Here is a 24,808-nt window from a genome sequence, read left to right as displayed (position 1 = left end):
CGAAAATAAGAGAAACTTCGGCTAATGCTTTGCGCTTTGTCCAAGTATTTTTTCATCCTTTCATCTCGGGCTTCACTTGTACCCAACATGTGATTCACTATGACTTGTGAATCACAATGGATTTTGAGAGATTTGATAAATAGACTTTGCGCTAACCGAAGTCCGGCAAGAAGGGCTTCGTATTCGGCTTCGTTATTAGTGGTTGGGAATAAGAACCGAAGTGAATAAGTTACCTCGTGTCCGTCGGGAGCGATAAGTAGAATACCAGCTCCACTTCCAGTCTTATTCGAAGCTCCATCTACGAATCCAACCCAACAGTCCGGCGGCTCTACTTTGGGTTCCTGGGGCTGTGTTGGTTCATCATTGGTAGGGCTTTTCGGTTCGGCAATAATAGGGATTGCTTGATCGAACTTTGCCTCTACCAGAAAATCTGCCAAGGCTTGTCCCTTGATGGCTTTCCGAGGTAGATATTCTATTGAATGTTCTCCCAACTCTATGGCCCACTTGGCAATTCTGCCTGATGCTTCAGGCTTAGTCAAAACTTGCCGAAGTGGAAGATCGGTTAAGACGCATACCTTGTGAGCATAGAAATATGGCCGCAGTCTCCTTGCTGCATTTACTAGTGCCAGAGCAATTTTTTCCAGAGGTTGATACCTTGTTTCGGGACCTCTTAATGCTCGGCTTGTAAAGTAGATAGGACGCTGCTTTAGGCCTTCTTCTCGTACAAGTACCGCGCTAATGGTTTGATCTGATGCCGCTAAATATAAGAATATCACTTCGGCATCTGTTGGAGCAGAGAGAATAGGGAGTTCGGCTAAATAACTTTTGAGTTCGTCAAAAGCCTTTTTCTGTTCGGCTCCCCACTCAAACTTTGGTGCCTTCTTCAAAACATTGAAGAACGGCAGTTGCTTTTCGGCTGCTTGGGAAAGGAATCTATTCAGTGCTGCTAGACATCCAGTTAGCCTTTGCACATCATGTATGGACTTCGGCATTGCCATGTTCTGAACAACTTGAACCTTTAGGGGATTTGCCTTGAGTCCGTCCTTTGAAACCCAACAACCCAGAAACTTTCCCGAATCTACCAAAAAGGTACATTTTTGGGGATTGAGTTTGAGGTTGGCTTTTTTGAGCACGTCGAGAGTTGATTTGAGATTGTCTTCGTAATCCGAAGTGCTTCTACTTTTAACAACTATGTCGTCAACATAGACTTCAACCTCTTTTCCGATCAGGTGCCGAAATAGCTTGTCTACCATCCTTTGATATGTGGCTCCGGCATTCTTTAAACCGAATGGCATCTTTTTATAAGCAAAAATGCCGAAGTCAGTAATGAAAGCCGTTTTTGAAGCATCATTCTCATCCATTAAAACTTGGTGGTATCCTTTATACAAATCAAGAAAACAGAAAATTTCGAAGCCTATCAAAGCTTCTACTTTTTTATCTATGTTCGGAAGGGGGTAGCAATCTTTAGGACAGTGCTTATTTAGATCGGTAAAATCTATGCACATCCGCCATCCTCCTTCTTTTTTCTTGATCATCACAGGATTGGCCACCCAAGAAGGATATTTTACTTCGAATAATACATCCGCTTTCAGTAATTGGCGGACTTCGTCATGGATGACTTGATTTCTTTCTGCCGCAAAGAGTCTTTGCTTCTGTTTTATAGGCCGGACTGAAGGATCAATATTTAACCGATGTGCAATTACCTCGGAAGACACTCCGGTCATGTCCAACGGAGACCACGTAAAGACATCTTTGTACTCTTTGAGGAGCTGGATGGTCTTTTCCCGGAGCAGAGGTGTTCCCGCGAAACCGATCTTGACCGTTCTGGATGGATCATCTTCGTATAACTGAACTGTCATCGAGTTCGGCTCCGGTGTGACTTCGGTCATTTCGCCTGCCTCTGACTCCGGCTGCTGTGATTGCTATGCTTGATGGTGCCGATCTGATTGCTCGGCACTTTTAAGCGCAATCTGCAAACATTCTTTTGCTCTCTTTTGATCACCTCGGATGACTGCAATCCCTCCTTTAGTGGGGATCTTGATTGTGAGGTGATAAGTAGAGCAAATGGCCCGAACTGTGTTGAGCCAGTCTCTTCCCAGGATGATGTTATACGGGGACCGAGCTTTTACCACAAAAAACTCGATCATCGTACTGGAGCTAGTAGGCGCTCTTCCCACCGTAATCGGAAGGCTGATAGTACCTTCAGGGCGGGTGTCTTCCTGGGCGAAACTTTTCAGAGGAAGTGGGGCCGGACTGAGCCTAGCTGGATCCACTTCCAGTTTATCAAAACATTCTTTAAAAAGAATGCTAACCGACGCTCCTGTATCCACAAACACTCTGTGGATCAGTTTGTTTGCCACTCCGGCTTGAATGACAATCGCGTCTTGATGAGGAGAAATGGCCGGGACGGGATCTGCATCTGAAAACGTGATTACTTCCTCCTTCTTCAGCCTTTTATGCATAGGCTCCTCTCGATTGACGCCTCTGCGTTCTGCTTTTAGAGACGACTTAGTCTTCCCGGCTGGGAGCGCGTCAATAGTCTGGATTACTCCGTCATATTGCGGCTCGTCATCGTCTTCGGGATCCTGTTGCCTTTTAGGATCCTGAGGAGCGCAGTTCGCGCCTCTCTGTTTCTTATTCTTCTTCGGCAGCTTGCTTTGGTATTTTTTTAACGTCCCTGCTTTCACAAGAACATCAATACCTGCTGCCAAATTTCGGCACTCCTCGGTATCGTGACCGTGGTCTTGATGGTAGGAGCAGTACGTATCCTGACTTCGGCGCGTGGCTGATTTCGTCATCCGCTTTGGTTTTTCGAACATATCAGAATGTAGTTCGAAAATTTCCGCTCTCGACTTGTTCAATGGTACGAACTGAGCGGGCGGTTTCTCAAGATCGAGACGTGGTCCCAATCTGCCTTGTACCGGTGCCCTTTGAATTCTTTCAAAAGGAGTTCGGCGAGGAAGCCCCTGATCGCTATGATCGGGCTTCTTTTTGTCTCCTCTGGATGAGCTGTCTAAAGACCGTTTTCGACGGTCTGCCTCATCGGCACGAGAAAACTGGTCCGCAATGTCCCACATCTCTTGAGCTGTTTGCGGACTGCACTCAACGAGCTTTCTGTAGAGAGCTCCGGGCAGAATTCCATTTTGGAATGCCGAAATGACAAGTAGATCATTGAGATCATCTACTTGTAGGCATTCCTTGTGGAATCTCGTCATGAAGTCGCTAATTTTTTCATCGCGACCTTGACGTATAGAAAGCAGCTGAGCCGAAGTGATTCGGGCTTCCGCTTTCTGGAAGAATCTCCTGTGAAAAGCATCCATTAGATCTCTGTAAGATCTAATGCTCCCTTGAGGGAGGCTGTCAAACCACCTTCTTGCGTTCCCGATAAGCAGCTCGGGAAACAGCTTACACATGTGAACCTCATTGAGACCTTGGTTCGCCATATTATACTGATAGCGTCCCAGGAAATCATGAGGATCCACTAACCCGTCATAAGTCATTGACGGAGTTCGGTAATTCTGTGGCAATGGAGTTCGGGTGATATCATCCGAAAATGGAGTCTTCAGCGCTCCATACATGGCGAATCCGACATCTCTTCGGTATGGTGGAGATGGAGTTCTCCTGTGATTTCGGTACCGAGGAGGAGAAGGAACATGTCGGTGGTGAGGATTCTTTCTCCTGGAAGATACGACACTACTGCGGTAGTGACTTTCATGTCTGGAGGGGGAGGGAGAATCCGCCGTTTGCTTCTCCGGCTTCTGGCTCTTTTGCAGGAATGTTAAGAACTCATCCTGCTTCTCAGCCAAGAACGACTTGACAGCCTCATTCAAAGCGGGCTGCTGGGGAGGCTCGGTGCGATGACTTTTGGAGTGGTTTGTTCTTTCACCGTGAGAACTGGAGGCAGATTTCTCCCGAGGCTGTTTTCCGGGCCTACGGGCTGGACTAGCTTCCTCACGTTCATTACGGACGGAAGTATGGGTATTATGTGATCTGGTATGCATTTTTTTGGTGGAAGAGGGTCAAAAACTCGCTTTTATCACAGTTTTGGTTTTCTGTCGTTTCCCACAGACGGCGCCAGTGATGATGTGGCGAATTTTTGATGGGAATAAAGGCAAGTAATAAATGATCACAACACGGGAAATTACGTGGTTCGATTTACTGAGGTAAATCTACGTCCACGGGAAGAAGAGAGGGCAAATTTGTATTGCTTGGTCTCGCTTACAGATTACAATACTGATTTGCTATAGGATTCAGGATCTAGAGAGCTTAACCCCTGTCTATCTGATCTAGGTTCTATTTATACATTGAACTAAGATCGTGGTTTGCAGCACCACTCACTAGATCGTGGATGGTTGATAACTGCTTAACACCACTAAATAGATCGTGGGTGTAATGGAGGTCGTGGAGATCCGGCATGGGTCCACTATCTCCTTGTTCGGTCGAACACTGAGACCGAACTGCTGAACTTTGCCGATTAGCTTTTGCCGATCTGAGAGTAGAGCTTGATTGGTTGGCTTTTACCGAGCTGTAGGCTGCGACCGAACTCTTTGGTTGTGCCGAACCGAACTCTTTGGTCATGCCGAACTGATACTCTTTCTTGGGTTTTGAGAGTAGAGCTTGATTGGTTGGCTTTTACCGAGCTGTAGGCTGCGACCGAACTCTTTGGTTGTGCCGAACCGAACTCTTTGGTCATGCCGAACTGATACTCTTTCTTGGGTTTTGGGCTGATGGGCCGTCACTGTTATTGGGCTCGCAACTAGGGTTTAGTTGTTTAGTTCGTACCCCATCAAAGGAAATGGGTGAGACTGTGGGAGAAACTAAAAATGGCCTCATTTTGTAAAAATGAAATGGGTGAGACCGTGAGAGAAACTGAAAATGCTGGCGGGAGAATATGATTAATGGTAGAAAAAGAGTATACAGCGCTCAATTCCTCCGCCCAAGCCCAACTCTGAAAAGGATATAACAGTAAAACCAATTCATGCTAAGCAGGAAATTTTAAGCGAACCGGTTTTTTATGCTATTAAACCATTTTATGACTAGCCATAATGTAGCTGCATAGCATTGTCCTTTTCGATAGCATTATTCGATATGAATGTCAAGTGCTCTTCTGGCTTAAACAAGTAATCAACGTCATTCACATCTTCTTCGCTGAAGTAGTCACTAAAACATGATACTAAATAGAACAACAAAAGCTTGAAACAAACCTATATCTTCACAGAAAGCCATTTAGACATGGGCCTGACTAATTGACTGAGGGAGCTGGGATTTTTTACAACACTCACTTGTAACTTACCAAATACTCAAAAAACTTATACATAAACAGTCAAAAAGTTCGTAGACAAGAACTTAATACGACCAGAAATTGAAGGCGTGATCTTCGACAGAAAATCCATAGCCACAGGAAGTCGCATGAGGGTGACAATACCCATCTTCGGTCTTAGGAAAGACATAAGCACACTGTAGCAATTCCTAGTTCAAGCAAACTTCTTCGTGAAGTGATAAAACAGACTTACTGGGGAGTACATAAGATAAAATATCATGTTAAACTTTTATTTGGACGAAAATACTATCTACGTACAATATGTTAACTCAAATAGAGAATGGGAAAGATGAATAGCTTAGTAATTTCATCCCACCATCTAACTCCAACTTTCAAAGCTATTAGTGTAACCTACTAAAACGTTGGGTTAATTTTCAAAGAGCATCCACAATGGTGGACGATAATATTAAAAATTAAATGAAAAATAGGTGATAGGGCGGACACTATGACTGAATCACTACAGAAGCCTAAAAAATGCTGATATGGCGATCACTAAAGCGGACAATCATCCGACCATTGTGGATGCTCTAAGGTGAAATTGTACTCTAAAACAGATTTTTCCGGGTTATAATATAGCACTGATTATTCACCAAAACTAACATGCGTACTAATTAACAGACACTAATTAACAGACAGTTAATAACTATTCCTTTAAAAATATAAACCGGGAAATTAATAACAGTGAATAGTTTTCAAGAATGAATAAGGCATGGATAGAAAAATGAGAAACCAAAAGTTGTCAAGTGTGTTTTAAATTCCTTAGTAGAAGTGGGTTGTCGTAACCTACCTCTGTGTTTTATCATTAGAAAGATAATTTGTACTATTAGAAACAATTCGGTAGAGAAGATAAATAAAAAAAATATTACTACAAGACACTTTTTTTTATTGGCCATATAACTACAAAAAAATGTTAATATTACTACAAGAATACACTTTTTTTTATTGGCCATATAACTACAAAACAATGTTGACAAGTCACCTATCCTACCAAACTAATGATATAAAAACTGGAATCTATAGTGTGAAAACAAAGGGGATGTAGCTCAGATGGTAGAGCGCTCGCTTAGCATGCGAGAGGTACGGGGATCGATACCCCGCATCTCCATTTCTTATTTAATTTTTGCCATTTTGATTTTTAATGTATTATTTGGGCTTTCTTACATAATTTATCCATTTTGGTTTTTGTTGTATATTTGGGCCTTCTTTTGGGCTTGTATGAATTCATTCCGTGCAGAATATCTGAATGATTATGCAGTTCAAATTATAAAAATGACGTATCATGCAATAAATCTACCTAATCGTATCATATTTAATAATATATTAATGCATGCGAAATATTATTTAAATTACATATCTATCATATAATACCAATATAATTGTACCGATTAATTATATAATAAGTTTAAGCTAATTTTAATTCTGCTATAATGGAGTATTTGTTTTTGCATTTTAATATGCAATCACATTAGTTGTACAGTTTTACCACGTTAGTTTTGAATTATTTTAAAACAAAGAAAGTGGTTTTCATTGCTAAAATATTTTAATTTAAAATTATTTGAATACGATTGACATGTAATATTATTTGTATTATGTTATTTTTGTATATTGTGTAGCCCAAATCAATTATTGATTATCATCTGAGATTATGATTACAATTCGATACGTAAAATATTATCTAAAGAACATATTATCAAGCAATATATATATCATATATGATCGTTATCACATGGTATAACAATATATATATGTATGTGTGCGAAGCCTTCATCAAATCATCTTCTTCTTCCCGATTCCTTAAGAAAAGAACTTGAAAAATGAGAAACTCTTTCAACTTTTTAACTTTTTTTCTTGTTTGTTATCCAATCTTAACAGCGTCGACACCATTCTGTAACGTTGTTGATTATGGAGCAATCGGCAATGGGCAAGCTGATGATACACAGGTAACATCTTCAAAGCTTAAATATCTTGCCAGTGAAATTGCATCATAATTTTATTTATTTTTGACGTTTAACTGTTGTGTGGCATCAACTAGATGCATAATTTTAATAATGTTACTAGTGTTTTTTTCTTTGATTTTCATGAGAACCTAATTAAAGCACGTGCCTGATTTTTACTAGTACTAGTTTGGACAAGAGACTATTAAATTACATTGAAAAATTCAGTTGATTCTTATGAAAAAAAGGAAAAAAAATAAGCGCTAAATATGGAGTATTTTTTTAATCTATGAAATTATGAATTTATCCTTTATTATGTTCTGGACATGCCATTGTGATGATGCAAGTTTATTGAGTAGATTTGGAATGGCAATTAGTGACAATGTTGGGTGTTTGTTGGCTGCAGGCGTTTGCGAAAGCATGGGAAGCAACATGCGCATCATTGTCTCCTACGACCATGAAGGTTCCTTCAGGGAAGACATTCTTGATCCAACCGTTGCGCTTCATAGGCCCTTGTAAATCGAACTCTACCACCGTTAAGGTGATGTCTTAGTATATATGGAAGTAATTAAGTCATCAATTCCATTTATGTGAATGTGAATGTGTTGTTGCAGATAGATGGGAATCTCGTGGCGCCTAATAATCCTTACTCGTGGAGATGTGATGGCAATGTCTGTCACCAGTTGCTCTACTTTCACCAAGTCGATGGCCTAACACTGAAAGGCCAAGGCATCATTGATGGCCAAGGCCAACAATGGTGGACGAATACCGTATATATCTCAATAATACTCGTTTTATGCTATTACATTACATTACATATATCATTATCTTCGAATTTAATGACTTTCTAACATATATTTTTTTCTTTTTTTCAGAACCTGTACAGACCAACTGTGAGTACTCCTTTCTTTATAAATATTAATTGATGCGTAAGTGAAATCTGAATTTTGATAGATTATGGAGATCTCGAACTCAAATAATGTTAGCATAGATGGTGGTCTGACGTTTAAGGACAGCCCTTCGAAGCATATCGTCCTCAATGGAATACAGTCGCTTTCTATCTCTGGCCTCACCATAGAAGCTCCCGGAGACAGTCCCAACACTGATGGAATGCTTCTTCAATACTGTACAAATGTTCATATAACAAGTAGCAGAATTGGGACAGGTCCATTTCTTTTTCAAATTACATTTTTAGTAGTATTTAATTAGTATTTTGAAGTTAAAGAGTCGAATGAAATGCAGGAGATGATTGCATTGCAATAATTAATGGGACCTTGAATGCAAGGATTGACAACATCGTTTGTGGTCCAGGACATGGGATAAGGTTATATTTATTTATTTTTAATTCATTTTTTACACTAATGTGAGATACTGTTATATTTATTTATTTTTCCTTTGTCAAATGTCAACCCGCTATAATCAATAGAACCCTGTTTGATTTCAGCATCGGAAGCTTAGGCAACCATGGAGCAGAAGCCATAGTCGAAGATATTACAGTGAGCAACGTCCTTTTCAGAAACACAAGTGATGGTTGGGCGAATTTTTGATGGTAGTAAATGCAGGTAATGAATATAGATCACGACACAAAGAATTACGTGGTTCGATTTACTGAAGTAAATCTACGTCCACGGGAAGAAAGGAGGGCAAGATTGTATTGCTTGATCTGGTTTGCAGCTTACAAATACAGACTTGCTATATGTTATTTGATGTCTAGAGCGCCTCTTCTATCTGATCTAAGTTCTATTTATACATTGAACTAAGATCGTGGCTTGCATCACCACTAACTAGGTAGTGGATGTCGTGGAGGTCATGAGATCCTGCATGGGTCCACTATCTCTTTGTTTGGTCCGCTATCCTGCATGAGTTGACACCACTAAATAGATCGTGTAGTGGAGGTCGTGGAGGTTCTGCATGAGTCCACTATCTCCCAGTTCGGTCGAATACTGAGACCGAACTTCTGAACTATTGCCGAGCAGCTTTTGCCGATCTGAGAGTAGAGCTTGATTGGTCGGCTTTTACCGAGCTGTAGGCTGGGGCCGAACTCTTTGGTAATGCCGAGCTGTAGGCTGGGGCCGAACTCTTTGGTAATGCGGCTGGGGCCGAACTCTTTGGTAATGCCGAACTGATACTCTTCCTTGTGCTTTGGGCTGATGGGCCGTCACTGCTATTGGGCTTGTTTAGTACGTACCCCATCAACAAGCAACGGTGCAAGGATCAAGACATGGCAGGGCGGAAGAGGGTATGTTAGAAACATACATTACGAGAAATTATGGTTCCACGACACGGTGTATCCGATCATCATAGACCAATTCTACGGCGGCAACCAATACATAACTAGTGTAATGAATTAATTGTAGTAAATTGTTAATTGCTCCGATCCGTGGTAATTAAGAGATTAGTAATCATGGTTTATATATGAATTTGGTGCAGAATAATGCGGTGGAGATTAGCAACGTGAGCTTCAATGTGATAGTGGGAATTTCAAGCGGAGCTGATGCGGTGGTGTTGAATTGCAGCAAGGCTGTGCCTTGCAGGGATGTCGTGGTCCAGAACTTGCACGTTGTCACGGACGGGGCCAAGCCGGCTGCCTACAGCTGCGAGAACGTCTTCGGAAGAGCTCTAGGTCATCTCGTTCCTAAACTTTCATGTTTATTGTAATCGTTAGCTGGGCTTCGATTTTATTACTAGTATTTTATTGGATATACAATTTCGAATTTTTAAAATTGTAACATTACCCTCTTTGTTTTTTTAGCTAACTTCAAATTAGAGGTTTGTACTTTTTAAATTCATAGATTTCTGGAAAATCTTTATTAACGTTTTTATCTACAATTTTTTGGTCTCTCTTCTATCCATTCACTTTTAACTCCAGACTGCATCAATAATTTTCTCTTATATATCATCAATTTTAATATTAATATCTATTTCGTGTATTACCAATATTATATATTTAAGTTAGGAATGCGATATTAAGATTGTCTCCATTTCTCACAAAATATGCAGGAGTAGCATAATTCGTGGTAATTTACATATTTGATCTTATTTAGATAGATATGATTCATACCGAACGCAACAATTAATAAATTGCTAGTATCTGTTTGTAATAAGATATGTACTAGTATTTACATTATGAAATAAGAGAAGTTGTATTATACACTCAATTAATTCCACGATTTTTTTTGTTGACTAATGCACAAAACTATCCAATTCCTTTGCGTAAACCTATTAGATTAGACCATAGTTTTATACAAACGTTGAAAGTATCCAAGTTGGGGAATTCTAAGTTTTTACTAATATAGTAAACATGTATATAATAAAATTGGAAAAAGGAAAGAGTAAACAAATATAGTAACAAAATGAAAAAGGAAAACGAAACAAAAATGTACTCATCTCAACAAATTAGTCAATTAGATAGAACTTGTAGCTACAAGATAAACATCAAGTTGATGTCGTATACAATAATGTCTTCACCATTAAATCTTATAAAGTTAATATAAAATCAATTCTTTGAAATTGTCAATTGTACTATAAATCTTCAATCATATATTAAGTGATCATTGATATATGTTTCAGAGATACCCCATTCTCTACTCGGAAACTTCAGAATATGGCGCAAAGAAAAAATACAGAAATTAAAAAATGAGAATTTTATTTCACAAATAGATAGTAATTGTATCCAAACACAACTGATATAATTTCCTTGAATTTCCTGAGCAATATGGTAGTAATATTCTCCACTCGGGATAATAATTAAAAGAAAAAGAATATTGTGAAAATTTCACTATCTACGAAGCAGGCCCACTGACCCACATTTCATTATCAATTATTTATGATAATATTAAGGCAATTTAAAGTAAATTTCTCATTTCTATTTCTGATTGACTTTGCTAAGTCGACTCAAAATACCAATCCCAGTCCCCACCTCTAATTTAATTTTTGGAACCCTTCACAATTTCACATGATATATTGCCAGCTTAGTTTATGTAGTAGTTCTCAATACTGAAATTTCGAATAATTATTTGTCTTGTTATAATTGCGTTAGATGTCACAATCTTTCGAACTAGTTAGACAAGGATATTGGGTATACTTATATAATAAAAGGAAGAAAAAAAATACTAACTGAGAATGAATGAATTATCAGCAATAGCTTTGTATTTATTGTTTTTTCATTTCTCCTAACAAAATATCAAGCCAAAAATTAGAAATTGCTAGTTTTAGTTTTCTTACTTTGTTTTGTCTTAGTTGGCATCAAATCAAACTAAAACAAACCATATTAAAAAAGAAAAAAAATTTAATAAATGACAGCTCCTTGATTGCGACTAGCTATGTAATGGAGTATTTGGACAGGGACATGATGTGGAGTAGGACAAATCACTAACTCCGAAACGAACAAAAAAAATCCAATTCAGATCATTGACGAAAAAAATATCTCAATCCTCGCATAATATAGGTAAATTATTGACCTATATATACTAAACTACGGACAAATCAAGAATTCGAAATTTTATGAATTTAATGTAAATTAACCAATTATTGCTCGTGTAATTTATGATGATGTTTCTTAGGAACCAAGCAGGCAACGCGCCAGCAAGTAGCACACCCCTTCCATTATAAACCCCCACCAAATTCCCACTCCTCTCCATAGGAAAAAAACCATTTTTTTACTGCGTAGGCCAAGAATTGTGAGTCGTCCTTTTTAAAATTTGATCTTTTGCTGAATTTATGTTTCTGTAGATGATTAAAAGGTCGAATTCTTGAAAAAAAAAGTTATTTTCTTCAACTGTAATTCGGTAATTGTGTTTTCTTGATCGTGTTCATTCACTGGACATATATTTCTTGAAATTGTGTGTGGGGTCGCGCCTGGTTCTGGTAAATGTTGTGTAAGTAGTGAAAAGCTGGTGTCTTTTGTGTAGGAGAATGGGGAATCATTTGTGCTGCTGTATTCAAGTTGACCAGTCCACCGTTGCAATTAAGGAGCGATTTGGGAAATTTGAAGAAGTTCTTGAGCCAGGTTGCCACTGTTTGCCTTGGTTTCTTGGAAGCCAGATGGCTGGCCATCTCTCTCTCCGTCTGCAGCAGTTAGATGTCAAGTGTGAGACCAAGACCAAGGTTTGTCTATTTTTTGGTGGATTGTTAAGATGTTTTTATGTACTATATGGAGATGCTTATATCAAGATTGTAGTTTAGTGAAGAATATGTGATGGTTGTGTGTATCAGGACAATGTGTTTGTGAATGTGGTGGCCTCAGTGCAGTACCGCGCCATTGCTGAAAAGGCCAACGACGCGTTTTACAAGCTCACCAACACGAGGAGTCAGATTCAGGCCTATGTCTTTGATGGTAAAGTTTTGACAAGTTTATGGTTCATAGCATAGATATTTGATTCTGTTGTTTTTTGTCTTTTCCAATTGTGCAGTGATCAGAGCCAGTGTTCCGAAACTCAACCTTGATGATGCTTTTGAGCAGAAGAACGAAATTGCTAAGGCTGTCGAAGATGAACTTGAGAAGGTAAAGCCATCTCTCATTAAAATTGTGTGAATTCAAGTGTGTAGCATCTTATTGTGTTGTTCTTGCTTGTAGGCTATGTCGGCCTATGGTTTTGAGATTGTGCAGACGCTGATTGTCGATATAGAGCCGGATGTGCATGTTAAGAGAGCCATGAATGAGATCAATGCAGGTAGAGATGTTTATGTCACTACTTTTTAGTGCTAAGCTTAGAGAAAACTCGAAATTTGGTTCTGATTCGTAAACATAACAGCTGCTAGGTTGAGGGTGGCTGCTAACGAGAAAGCGGAAGCTGAAAAGATTTTGCAGATCAAGAGAGCCGAAGGTGAAGCAGAGGCCAAGTACCTCTCGGGTCTGGGTATTGCTCGTCAGCGCCAGGCAATTGTGGATGGCTTGAGGGACAGCGTGCTGGGATTCTCTGTGAACGTGCCTGGGACCACTGCCAAGGATGTCATGGACATGGTTCTCGTCACCCAATACTTTGACACGATGAAGGAGATAGGCGCCACCTCCAAGTCTTCCGCAGTCTTCATCCCACACGGACCTGGCGCTGTTCGTGATGTGGCCTCCCAGATTCGCGACGGCCTTCTTCAGGCTTCCCAGCATCCGTCTTAACGTCAGCACCTCATCAAAAGTTTGTCTTGTTAAAGCGTTATTTCATCGTCTTTCTCAATTTGTGGATACTTCTCTGCATTCAGCCCTTACTGATTTAGTGTTTTTATTCTCTGTTTGATGAGTTTGGTAAAGATGTGTATTGTACAGTAAGTTTGCTTAATGATCTTAATTATGTTTCTATCATAATTTGGCATTTACAGCTGTTGCATTATATGCTTCAGATTTCAATCTTTCCTCTTTTGGCTACCATTTTTGCAAGATATCCAATGAGTCTTCTTCGTGTCTGAGCGTATCCGTGGTTTTCGTTTTGTTTGTCGCCTCCTCGTCCTCTCCCTTGAGCTCATCCTTCTCTTCTTTTTCCGACATTTTCAGCTCTTCGGCTGCAGCGCCACGTTTATCTTTATTTTACATCTTGTTTTTTGCTTTATTTGAATCATCAGCGCAAGCCACATTCATGTAGGCATGCACTGTAAAATGTAAATGTAAGATGATTAACAGAAAATATAACTATTCTATAACAATAAGACAGATTGAACAGACCTGGATACACTTAGTTTTTAAATGTTTTTTTTAATGATTGTAGCCAAATATCTCAACAGATTATTTATACTTGTACCAACTAAAACAGTGGACCAAATCACACCAGAAAGCAATGGCCTATTACAAATGACAATATCCTACTAACCGAAATTTTGGCATATAGATATAATCCCACCACTTTTTTTAATTAAAATAAAATTAGAGCTATATCCTCACCCGGACTAACTCGGGGGTACGGAGCTTGGCAGCGTGTCGAATTCCTCGTCCGGGTCGACAGTTTCCTCTTGCGACATTCGATGTCCATACCTGCTGGGATCTTGGGCTTGAACCAGTGGTGCCAAGCGCCTATTAGTTAGAAACATGTAGAGGAACCCAGTCGGGACTACCATATCCGGAAACCATACGAAAACCAAGTAAAGTGTATGCACTAGTACCGTCGTAACCGGGTATCTCCATACCCGGATCGGTCCAACCGTTTAGCCAACACACCCACAATGCAAAACCAATTTTGCCTTGCTCTCGTATGAAGTTTTCCCACTTTTTAAACCTTTTTAGACTAGTAAAATCCCACCCTCTCTACTCCATTTGATTTCACCTTTTCCTAATGGATAAAGATTATTCTTTGATTAAAATAACTGCAAACTAGTTCTCTTTTTCCTCTATCCAATTCCAAAGCTTTGCTCTGTACTCTGCTGTGTGCTCTGTTTCGATTTCTCAAGAATGCTCTGTTTTTAGATGCTTGGTTGAAACAGAGACTTGTAGAATGATTGATTTTTGTTACTGTGCAGTTTCTTCTGTGCCCGTTGTCAAGATTGCAGCTTTCGAGCTAGTTTTTGTCAGTGGTATTACTTGGACCGGGTTATGAGCTAAACTGGGATTCCTGTTTTCATTTGATGCACTTTGAGATGTCTAGAATTTAGTTATTAGTGATTAGTGTGTGCACTTTGTGTTCGTGATTGCTTTAGTTTATTTGATATACATTCATCATGAGTTAATACAAAAATTAGTCAAGATAATGGTGAGTGTTAGTTAAGCAGATAAGAGTTGAAATGTGATAGTGGCTTTGGACTTAAACTGAGATATGGCTAATATTCTTTGACTTTTTGTGGCTTCAAGAATACACAGACTGCATTTTGTTTTCGGCATGTCCAGTTTCATAGTATATATCATACACTTTTAAGAAGCTTAGTCATCGTAATATTTCGACTTTTTCGAATTTGTGGACTAATTTTGGAATCTGATCCTTGTTAGATAAAGGTCCTATATCTGATGCTGCTTCTGCTGTTTTCCTGGGATATTCTTAGCTCGTTATCTCTTGAGAAAGTTCGGAAACACTCCATCTTTCTTCGGGTCATCTGCTGCTCTTTTCTTGTTGTCTTTCTGTTAAAAAATTAGGCCCTTATCAAACAATGTACACTCATCCACACACAAAACCACCTCTAGCCTTATTTTTGCTAAAGTGATCAAATGAAATTGTTCATGAACATAACTACATAATGGAAATCTGTAAAAAAACAGCCTTCATCGATCGAGATGTTTCAAGCTCAACCTGTGGAGTCGACTGGTAATGGTGAGAAAAAAGAACTCCCAATGAAAATGCTAGTAAAGATGTCAAAACAAGGCATCTCCCCGTCTTCATCATATTCGACATTTTCTGCAAGAAACTGCTATCATTCTCGTTGGTGTTCTCTTCTGCGCTGTCGGAAGGGCTGTCTTGAGCTTTAAGGTCTCCCTGAGCTGAGTCTGGGATTGAGTTCTCGACTTTGGAGTCGTTTTTCTTGGCTATAGTAACGTAGTAGGTCTCGTCCTCTAAGATGGCATTGGTTTCTTCGATGTTACAACCTTCTGGTACTTTATATGCCTGCTCGAAATGTAAGATGGTGTTGTCGTTGGCCTCCCTTTCTCCACTCACGATGATGTGGCCTTGGCTATCTGTTCGGATCCTCACTTCATCCTTCTTGAATCCTTGCACATCAAAACTTTAGACACACAGTTGTTTGTATTGTGCAGATCAAATGTTGTTTAATTAACCTTTTATGTTCCATTGCAAAAAAAAAAGTGTAGTATATATATTCAATAATACCTGGAACATGAATGAGCAAACAATGGGAATCAACTGTCTCTGTCCACCAAGAGGAAGGCAAAACATACTCATATTTCATATTTCTGGGCTTTCTCCTTTCCATTTATGATATTTTTTGGCAAAATTTTGCAATGCAAATTGAAAATGATGTTTGATGGCTAGCTGAAGCTTATAAAGCAGAATAAAAAATTTAACTTTACTTGACCAATACAACTTGTATCTGATCCTAATTTTTACAACTTGTATCTGATCCTAACTTTCCTTGTTTGGTTTTGGCCAAGACACAGAGCCTTTTACTTATTCTTTGCTTGGCTTTGTAAATCAATAAGTTGATAATTATTAAAATGATAAAAGATCTAAAACAAAACCACTATTTTATTGATACTGGGGAACTTCTCTTTTATGCTTGATTTTACATGATCTTATATATAAAGTAAAAAGAAAAAGGGTACATTGTGTATATGCTTATAAGTGATTATGTTGTATGCAGTCGGAGAAGGCGTTGACAAACTGAACCAGGCACGAAGATGGCGTAGACGAAGAGAGGTGAAGACGTAGTTATGGCATTTATCAAACAATCCTAACCACAGATTTGCAGAAGTTCCCTGATATATTATCAGACCAAATTCAAGATTGGCCCTTTACATTGCAATCAAACCAACAAAAAAGATTTGTCAGCATTAGAAAAGGTAGCTTACTGTAATTTACATTGTATTCTGTTATTGCTACATCATTTACATGAATTGAATGATATATATTTACAATACATTCAATCTCAAGAAATCATGTATGTCTGTCTCTATATATACACACGTGTATATACAGTTCGAATAATGGCTGATCGCCAGCCGGTTATGTACAGAAAAAAATGGAGAACATATTTGACAACCTAATTACCATTGAAGGGACCAATATGGTCCTCCATCATATATTTTTTTTTCTTTTGCTTTCTTTCACCAAAAACGTCGTGGCAAACGAAAAGCATTCATTAGTCGAACAGATGAAACTGATGACCCGGAAAGATATATAACTCAGGAGACTGAACGATAATCAATTGATATATAACTAGGCTTTAGTGAGTGTGGATAAGTTGTGCAGAACTGCTGACCTTTTTCAAGTTAGAGTTCGACTATCTCCCTCATTGGTACAAGAGGTGCCTCGTGTTTCATCAGTTTGGTGAACTACAGCATAGGAAACAACGGGTAAGGTTAACGAAATAATTGCTAATGTGCATGCACATGCAGTCGAAGGGCATACCTGTGAAGTCTTCAGCTCGAGTTCTTTCCATTCTAGGGAAGAATCGCTTCCTTCTACGATCCCGGTTCCAGCATAGAGTATCGCGCCAGAATCCTTATAAATTTTAGCCAAACTCGTCGTTTAGTTAAAGATTATTGAATGCACCTCGTAATCAAAAAGAGATATCAGTTGCCTAACCTTTCCAACCAGTGCTGACCTTATTCCCACAGCAAACTCACTCTCTGCACCACTAAACCATCCAACAGGGCCGGCATACATTCCACGATCAAACATTTCTGCACAATGTAGCAATTAATATCGACTTATTTCTTTACAAGGACACTGGTGGCAAATGACGTTCAAACATCTGAAGGAAATGGAAAGGAAGACAGCAAAGGCAATGCAGTAAAAAATTTCTTCTGTTGCGGAATTATAATGGAATACGCTTACCAGTTTTTGATATCAACACCCGCGCCTCCTCTGCTGGAAGGCCACACACAGCAGGAGTTGGATGCAGGGAAGACAAAATCTTAAACTGTAAAGCAGGCAAACTATCTCATCAACTAAAGTGCATGCTATGAAATATGGAGAAAAGTCTGTTAGATTTTGTTAAACGTTTTTTCATGGAGCGAGATTCATTATCGTTCGAATTTCTTGACAATGGTGTAGGAATTGAAACAGGAGGCAGTGGGATTCGGTTTATTGTACCTCATCATCTTCTTTCTGCAGTGTGCCAGTCAGTTTCGCATAAAGATGTTGAACGCGTGGAAGTTTACGTAGAACCTTGCTAGGCTTAACAACTGTGCTGGAACAAACATCCTGAAATAGAAAATTGAGAAAGGCAAACTATGGTTTTACTCTGTAAAGATGATCCAAAATGCTTAATGAAATTGCTTTACTTGCCTCGAGCTTTCTTCGTATACTTTCTCTTACTACAGAGAACTCATGGTGGTCTTTGGCACTGCAATAAAGAGATAAACTATAAATTCTGGTGCAAGTGTAAGGTTACGAAACTCAAAGCTTCAACGTAACATGAGACGTTCTGATTAGTCTGAGGCTAGAATGGAGAATGACCTGGAAAGTAAATCTTGTCCTATCTGTAAATCTAGAGACTCAGTTCCACCTCTAGCTCGTGTTCCAGCCAAAGCCTCACTGCAGACACTAAGCCGGTTTCGATAGAATAGTCGCTCTGGCTATTAACAGAAACCATGGTAAGCTAGAATTTCATTTTACATTGCTTTCTTGATAAATAAAGCAAGAATAACTCACAGTGTTGCCAATGAATGCTGGCGATTCGGGAGGTTGAAGACAGAACTGATACGCATTGACCCCTTCTACCTATAAGGAATCAAGTATCACATTAAATAGCATCGGGCCTTATACGTGTCAAGAGAAAAGAAGCGAAAAATGAAACCTGTAAGCTTGTGAGCCACTCCAACGGATCAATCTCAACCGTGGTCAGTACTCTGCTGCTACGTGCAAGAACAACCTGTATTTTAGAGACAGAAAGGGGCAAGAACTCTTCATATATGGAATGTGAAGCAAAGCTAGCATGTCACTAATGTGTAACCTTAACGAGCGATGAGTTTTTCGTAGTTATGATGTCCAGAGCTTGCTTAACAGCTGAATCCCATGAAGCTTTACTGGGAACATGAGCCTGGTGGAGCACAACAGCACGATGGCTTGTTCCGTTTATTCGCTGGACAAGCGACGAAACCTGTAACACAAATTAACAATAAGCGACTGATGTTCAAGCTAACGAAAGGATGGAATTTAAGCCAGACCTGCCACATGGTAGCCTCAAGTGCAGCAATGGCTTCTTCGTAGGTCCTTGATAGGCGATTGTCCCATGCGATAGTAGCTGCGATCATTGAACTTCCTTCGAACTCATTGAACTCAACCTGCAATTAGTGTTCAACACCATGTCAAAAAACAAAAGGCCAGTTTTGGATTCAAGAAAAGATAAAGAAAGTTATTTACTTGAGGGACCATGAAGTAGAAAGAACCGAAACCCTCCCACTCGGGAGCTATATCAGACCTTGCATCAAATCGCATTGCGCCATAAGCACGAATCAATGGACTATTTTTGGACAAGAACCTACGTTGAGATAAAAACAAGATCAGGATATCATATGGAACTTGTATGGCAGCATTGTAATGCAATACAAGCCCCTTTATCGCCTTCATCGTTTTCGTACAAAATACCTTTTGATGGAATGCCAATCGTCCAAGGAGAAGGGGCGGAGATGGCGGAAGGAGACAGCAGAGCCAAGGCCGGCAACACTGACCAGCTTCTGCTTCTGAGAAGTATCGTTATGGTCGATATCGTTGGAATCTCTGCCGGAAAAGTAACAGCGAGGAAGGAGAGTGTGGTTCTGGCATGACAGCCACTCAAGAGCTTCTATCTGCTGCACGATCGGAACCTTTGCATACCATAATCATCCTTTCATTAATTCTTTTTAGATTAAAATTAAATTCTAGTCGTAGTACTACTATATTACCCTAACAAAATAAAAAAAAATCTCTTACATAAATTTACAAATTCAGTTCAACAAAAAAGTCAAATTAATTTGGCTTGCAATCTATCTCTAGCCCAGTGTTTAGGACATGCTGCTAGAGCAAAATCATAAGTACTTGTTTATTCAACTGTCAAAACATAACTGCTTTCAATAAATGTAAATCTAGTGGTTCCGTGATGGCCATCTAAATCTCATTGCTAGGGATGTCAATGTAACCCGAACCCGCGGGTTGGCCCGAATAACCCGATAAAAATACAGGGTTAGGGTTGTAATTTCGCAGCCCGAATTTAAAATCGGGCCATTCGGGCTGACCCATTCGGGTTGTCGGGTTAGGCGGGCTGACCCGTTCGGGTTACGGGTCGGCCCGTCGGGTTGAAGGCACCTGCACAACGAGCAGTTTTTGTAACGGTCATAACTTTCTCTACAAAGCTCCGATTGAGGCGTGCTATATATCCACGCGAAGCTCTTTCGAAGACGAAGAGAATGATATGTATTAGAGGTTTATCAGACTTCAAAATCGCGAGAAACATTGACTCAAACAAAGCTGTTGCACATCCACATATTTTGTGTACATTTTCTAATCCATTTTCTATCATCTCTCAACAAACATGTAAACATACCAAAATATAGAAATATAATCAAAATCATCCAAGACAACGCTCTAAAACCATGCAAAATCCAAATACGTCAACCGACTATATAAGATCACAAAAAAAATCACTATGTTGTTCATGGATTCATAAATACTCGTATATAAAAGCTTTCTTTTAGTATATTTCAAATATAATAGTGCAAAGTGTTTTGACGTTGCTTCGTCATTGAATTATGCGTGCTTTGATGATTCTTAAAACAAAGATAAATTATTATTTGACTTATTTACAGCTGAAGTAAATTAAATTTGACCAATCATAATTCAAGAAAACTTAGAGTTACTACAATTAGCTAGCATCTTGATAATTCACTCTTTAACAATTTAAAATATTTTTGTTACATCTACGATGCACCTCTCACGTTATGAAAATTTTATTTAATTTTCTACGAATTGATTTATGTTTGAATTTTGAAACAAAGTGTTGATTTATGTTTTAAATGCATAAACATAAACATACTATTGATAGATATTTTGTAAATAATTATGTAATGAATAAGTTATTTAAATTTAAATAACTTAATCTTTTTAAAAATATTAAAGAAAATTAAAAATATGTATTTCATTGTTGAATGATTAATTAAAAATATGTATATAATTAAAGAAAATTTAAAATATGTATTATTTTTTGAAAATATTAAAAGGATTAAAAATACGCATTGGCCCGAATAACCCGGTGGGTTAGCCCGAAACCCGAAGGGTTAGGGTTAGGGTCGAACTTTTATAACCCGAAAAAATCACAACCCGAATAGCCCGTACCCGAATGGCCCGACAACCCGAACGGGTTGGCCCGAACCCGAACGGGTTGGCCCGATTGACATCCCTACTCATTGCACTACATAAGATAAAACAATTCAATTTTTTTATTAAGAAAAAGTCAAGTTTATACACAATTTATGATAGCTATAAGATTCTACTTTCCTTTTTGACATTAACATAAGAATTTATAGGACCTCTTAGACTATTTGGCAAAAAAGCGAATAATCTACTAATCATTAATGTAAGAGATCACTTTTACTCTAGGATTAATAAATGAATAATATGGGAAACAATAAATAAAATCACACTAAAACTGAACAGTCGAAACATTCATATTTAACGACGAACAATTATCGGTAGATAACAAGAATACACGTTGCACGTTTGTGCAACGCTATGTCCGACTGTGGAAGTGCACAGATAACTCGCTGACGGTGTTTGTTGTCAACAATCCGTCAATGGTTTTAATTGTCATTCGTAACAGCAAATTTTTCACCAACAATGTTTTGAACATTCATCGGTATAAGCTATTACCGACGGATTTCAGTGATTTGCCGATGGTAAAATCCATAGATAATTGCTAGTAGCAATTATTGCAATTCAAGCACGCAAGCCTATTTTTATTTTGAATTCTAGCATGTTTTTAGAGGAATTCTAGCATGTAAATTGCATTTAGGCTATAGGATGTCATCAACTACTACTATTTATATATGCAAACAAAAAGGTTTCAACTGGATATCTATTCAAAAAAAGAAATTAAACTGATATTAAAAGAACTAGACCGAAATGTCAACATTTATTAAAATTCTAAAAGTTCCTAGCTAGCCCTTTGTCTTATCTTTATAATTCCAATAAAGAAACTAAAGATGGCTATCTAGTTATTCTAGCTGTCGTTATATGAATAATAGATACTTCAAATTATTTCCTCTGACCAAAAAAACTCAAAATAATATGTATTCTTCTTTCTTATAGGAACCTTTGCATGGCTCAAAGCTTACTTTTTTCTTTTGCCGATTTTACGATCATCTTCCCTTGAATTGCCACTCAAATCTTGCTTCAATTAAGAAAAAATACATTTGACCAAAATATCACACTGCACTTTTTAAAAAAAATTGATTGGCTCTTTTCTTCACATCTTTGTAGAACATGCAAATTTTTCTAAATTCCAAATATGATTGCAACTATAGGATAAGGATCAAGATTGGTAGAATCAACCATCCTCTCACATCCAACCACGTGGCAAATACCCACAAAAATTTTTAATTCTTAGACTCATTTTTGCATGTCACCATGGTGGCAACAAACTCTAATTCCACAAATTTGAAAAAAAGAAAGAGAAAAGATGGAATTTTTTGACTATATGAGTTACCTCAATCCTAATAATGCCGGAATCCGACGTCGGAGAGGCGGTCTTGAGGTCGTAGAGAGCGGAGTTGAGGCGGTCGGCCGCCACAGCTGGAGTGGGGGCAGCGCCAAGCGTCCGGGTTTCAATAAGGCCGAGAGGGGCTCGAGGATCGCCGCCGCAGCCATTCATGGACAAGGAGCTATATCTCTATCAAAAAAAAAAGATGTGTAGCAATATTATGTGGTCAGCACTAGATGGGCGCTTTAATGGGTTGTACCTTTGTATTTGGAAAGTTGAAAAAGGACAAAATTGGAGGAACAAAAGTCACGTTCTTACATGATTAGGGAGATGGACTGATTGTCTTGCAATTGCAGTTGGGGATGAGAAAGAAAATTTCATGGGCTCAATGTCCATGAAACGGCCAATGCATTGTCTAGTTGTACCTGCTGCCATGTTTTTTAGTTTTAGTATGTGTGTGTGTGATATTTATGGGGCTTTGAAAATGTTATGGAGGCAATAGGCATGTGAAGTTGCATAGTATTTATACACACAAAAGTGTGACTTGACATGCCACAATTGGTTTAACTAAATTAATTAGGTCTTAATACAAAATGAGGTGTCATAGAGATTTAATTAGTTTGGCAGTTTTAATCTCTCCATTGGGGAACTTTCTCAATCCAAGTTCTCCATTACTTTAGTAAAAATAAAATAGAAAGAAAAATCGAAAATTTTTAGTGTTATGGTCAAATTATGAGACCTCATGACTTTTAAAATCTAACGTGACAAACCATGCGATTCAACGCTTTTTCTCATTGGACCACAAGACCTAATTTGAGGGAAATTATAGTTATAAATTTATAAATAAATGTAAATAATAGTGAGTCAGAAAAGTTATAAATAAATGTAAATAATAATGAGTTAGAAAAGTTAATGTAATATGATGTCAATTTTTTTATATTGATTTTATAATAAAATATGAGTAAAGTGAGTTAGTATAAAATATGACCTTTTTATCAATTATGGTAAAAGTGAACTATGACTTTTATTATGAAATAGACCGAAATAGTAAAATGTGACTCTTATTGTGGGACGGAGATTGTTATGTACTCCCACCGTCTCAACTAAGTTGAGTAAAAACTTTTGGCTTCGGAGATTAAGAAATTTTGTTCAAAAGTAGGAGAGAGGAATAAAGTAAGAAAGATAAATAGAGAGTAAAATAGGTGATGAAATAAAATAAGAGTGATTGAATATTTTATTTTTTGTTAAAAAAGGAAATGACTCAATTTAATTGAAACTTCTTAAAAAGAAATACTCCCTCTGTTCCATAGTAGTAGAGTCATTTTGCCATTTTGGTACGTTCCATAGTTGTGGAGTCATTTCTCTTTTTAGTAAAAGTCAATACATTTCTTCTCACTTACTTTTCCCCCTCTCTTACTTTCTTCTCTCTACTTTATCATATTTCATACTTTATTATCTTTTTTATTTAGAGTGAACTACAAAAATGGTCCCTGGACTATGGGTTTATCTCGCCCATAGTCCCTGGACTTTAAAAATATCGCCAGACATCCCTGGACTAAGTGTTTATCTCGAAAATGGTCATTTTTCACTGTTTTCGGTTGAAAATACCCTTTTGGGGGGGTTTTGGGGGTTTGGGCAATTTGGTCTTTTTACACTTTTAACATTTTAAATCTAATATTATTTCAGTTATGTACTAAATCTGATATTATTTCAAAATTAGCATTCTTCTTCCCTTTTGTCATCCTTCATTTTGTTTCTTTATTTCAATATTAGATTTAATTTTACAAAATAAAATTTTTAATTTTAATTTTTAAATATCAATAAATTTTTTTAATTATAAAAATTATTAAATAACAAAAATTAATAGTCATAATCAATATTTGATAGTGTCTAATATTTAATCAATAAGGTATGAGAACGCCTTAGTATTAATCAATATTTAATAACTTTAATCATAAATAGATCACATAATACGATTTATTCTGAAATAAATATCCATCTAATGTAAGACTAATATAATTTTCGTTTATTAATTAGAAAACAATCAAAATTTACTAGAAAATTTCAACAAAAATACTCCTATATAAGATTTTTAGTAGGATCAAATTTTTAGTCAACTTCATAATATTCAATCACAAGCAATTATAACAACCGAACGGAGGCTAAATAGAATAGCTCTTATTTTTCCATCATGATTAATGTTATTTTTTGTACTTCTTCAATTCAGTTCAATATTATATTAAATAACAAAAATTAATAGTTTTAATCAATATTTATAGTGTCCATGAAT

At 37.8% G+C, this 24,808-nt stretch overlaps 3 protein-coding genes and 1 non-coding gene across 7 annotated transcripts; 3 read left to right on the top strand and 1 right to left on the bottom strand.

Annotated features, from left to right (window-relative positions):
- The first annotated feature begins 6,352 nt into the window (after positions 1-6,352).
- Positions 6,353-6,425, top strand: TRNAA-AGC. Its single transcript has one exon. It is a non-coding gene; the product is annotated as a tRNA-Ala (tRNA).
- A 709-nt stretch (positions 6,426-7,134) lies between these two features.
- Positions 7,135-9,985, top strand: LOC121760829 (probable polygalacturonase At3g15720). The gene is made up of 9 exons (XM_042156434.1): positions 7,135-7,260; positions 7,661-7,795; positions 7,869-8,024; positions 8,130-8,147; positions 8,209-8,419; positions 8,497-8,578; positions 8,699-8,784; positions 9,436-9,593; positions 9,685-9,985. Exons 1-9 carry the CDS (start codon positions 7,135-7,137, stop codon positions 9,910-9,912), a joined length of 1,200 nt encoding a protein of 399 aa, XP_042012368.1. The 3' UTR covers positions 9,913-9,985.
- A 1,787-nt stretch (positions 9,986-11,772) lies between these two features.
- Positions 11,773-13,552, top strand: LOC121762587 (hypersensitive-induced reaction 1 protein-like). 2 transcript variants are annotated; one of them, XM_042158514.1, is made up of 6 exons: positions 11,773-11,933; positions 12,165-12,360; positions 12,469-12,589; positions 12,666-12,757; positions 12,830-12,926; positions 13,008-13,552. In XM_042158514.1, the coding sequence occupies exons 2-6, from the start codon at positions 12,169-12,171 to the stop codon at positions 13,367-13,369; spliced, it is 864 nt and encodes a 287-aa protein (XP_042014448.1). In that variant the 5' UTR covers positions 11,773-11,933; positions 12,165-12,168; the 3' UTR covers positions 13,370-13,552. The 2 variants fall into 2 exon arrangements, with proteins under 2 accessions (XP_042014448.1, XP_042014450.1); XM_042158516.1 differs by lacking the exon at positions 11,773-11,933 and adding an exon at positions 12,023-12,041.
- A 3,099-nt stretch (positions 13,553-16,651) lies between these two features.
- LOC121760216 (isochorismate synthase, chloroplastic-like) lies at positions 16,652-22,954 on the bottom strand. 3 transcript variants are annotated; one of them, XM_042155863.1, is made up of 16 exons: positions 22,837-22,954; positions 22,525-22,707; positions 19,434-19,651; positions 19,209-19,326; positions 19,013-19,129; positions 18,799-18,945; positions 18,643-18,717; positions 18,498-18,566; positions 18,303-18,421; positions 18,132-18,189; positions 17,937-18,047; positions 17,679-17,763; positions 17,427-17,524; positions 17,250-17,342; positions 17,101-17,173; positions 16,652-16,998 (listed from the first exon to the last, which is right to left on the bottom strand). In XM_042155863.1, exons 1-15 carry the CDS (start codon positions 22,951-22,953, stop codon positions 17,111-17,113), a joined length of 1,671 nt encoding a protein of 556 aa, XP_042011797.1. In that variant the 5' UTR covers position 22,954; the 3' UTR covers positions 16,652-16,998; positions 17,101-17,110. The 3 variants fall into 3 exon arrangements, with proteins under 3 accessions (XP_042011797.1, XP_042011796.1, XP_042011798.1); XM_042155862.1 differs by having other exon boundaries at positions 16,652-17,173; XM_042155864.1 differs by lacking the exons at positions 16,652-16,998; positions 17,101-17,173; positions 17,250-17,342; positions 17,427-17,524 and having other exon boundaries at positions 17,747-17,779.
- Between the last annotated feature and the right edge of the window lie 1,854 nt (positions 22,955-24,808).

The sequence above is a fragment of the Salvia splendens genome, chromosome 13 (genome assembly GCF_004379255.2).
Source record: "Salvia splendens isolate huo1 chromosome 13, SspV2, whole genome shotgun sequence".
NCBI classification, from domain to species: domain Eukaryota; kingdom Viridiplantae; phylum Streptophyta; class Magnoliopsida; order Lamiales; family Lamiaceae; genus Salvia; species Salvia splendens.
This window is presented reverse-complemented; position numbering and strand designations above follow the sequence as displayed.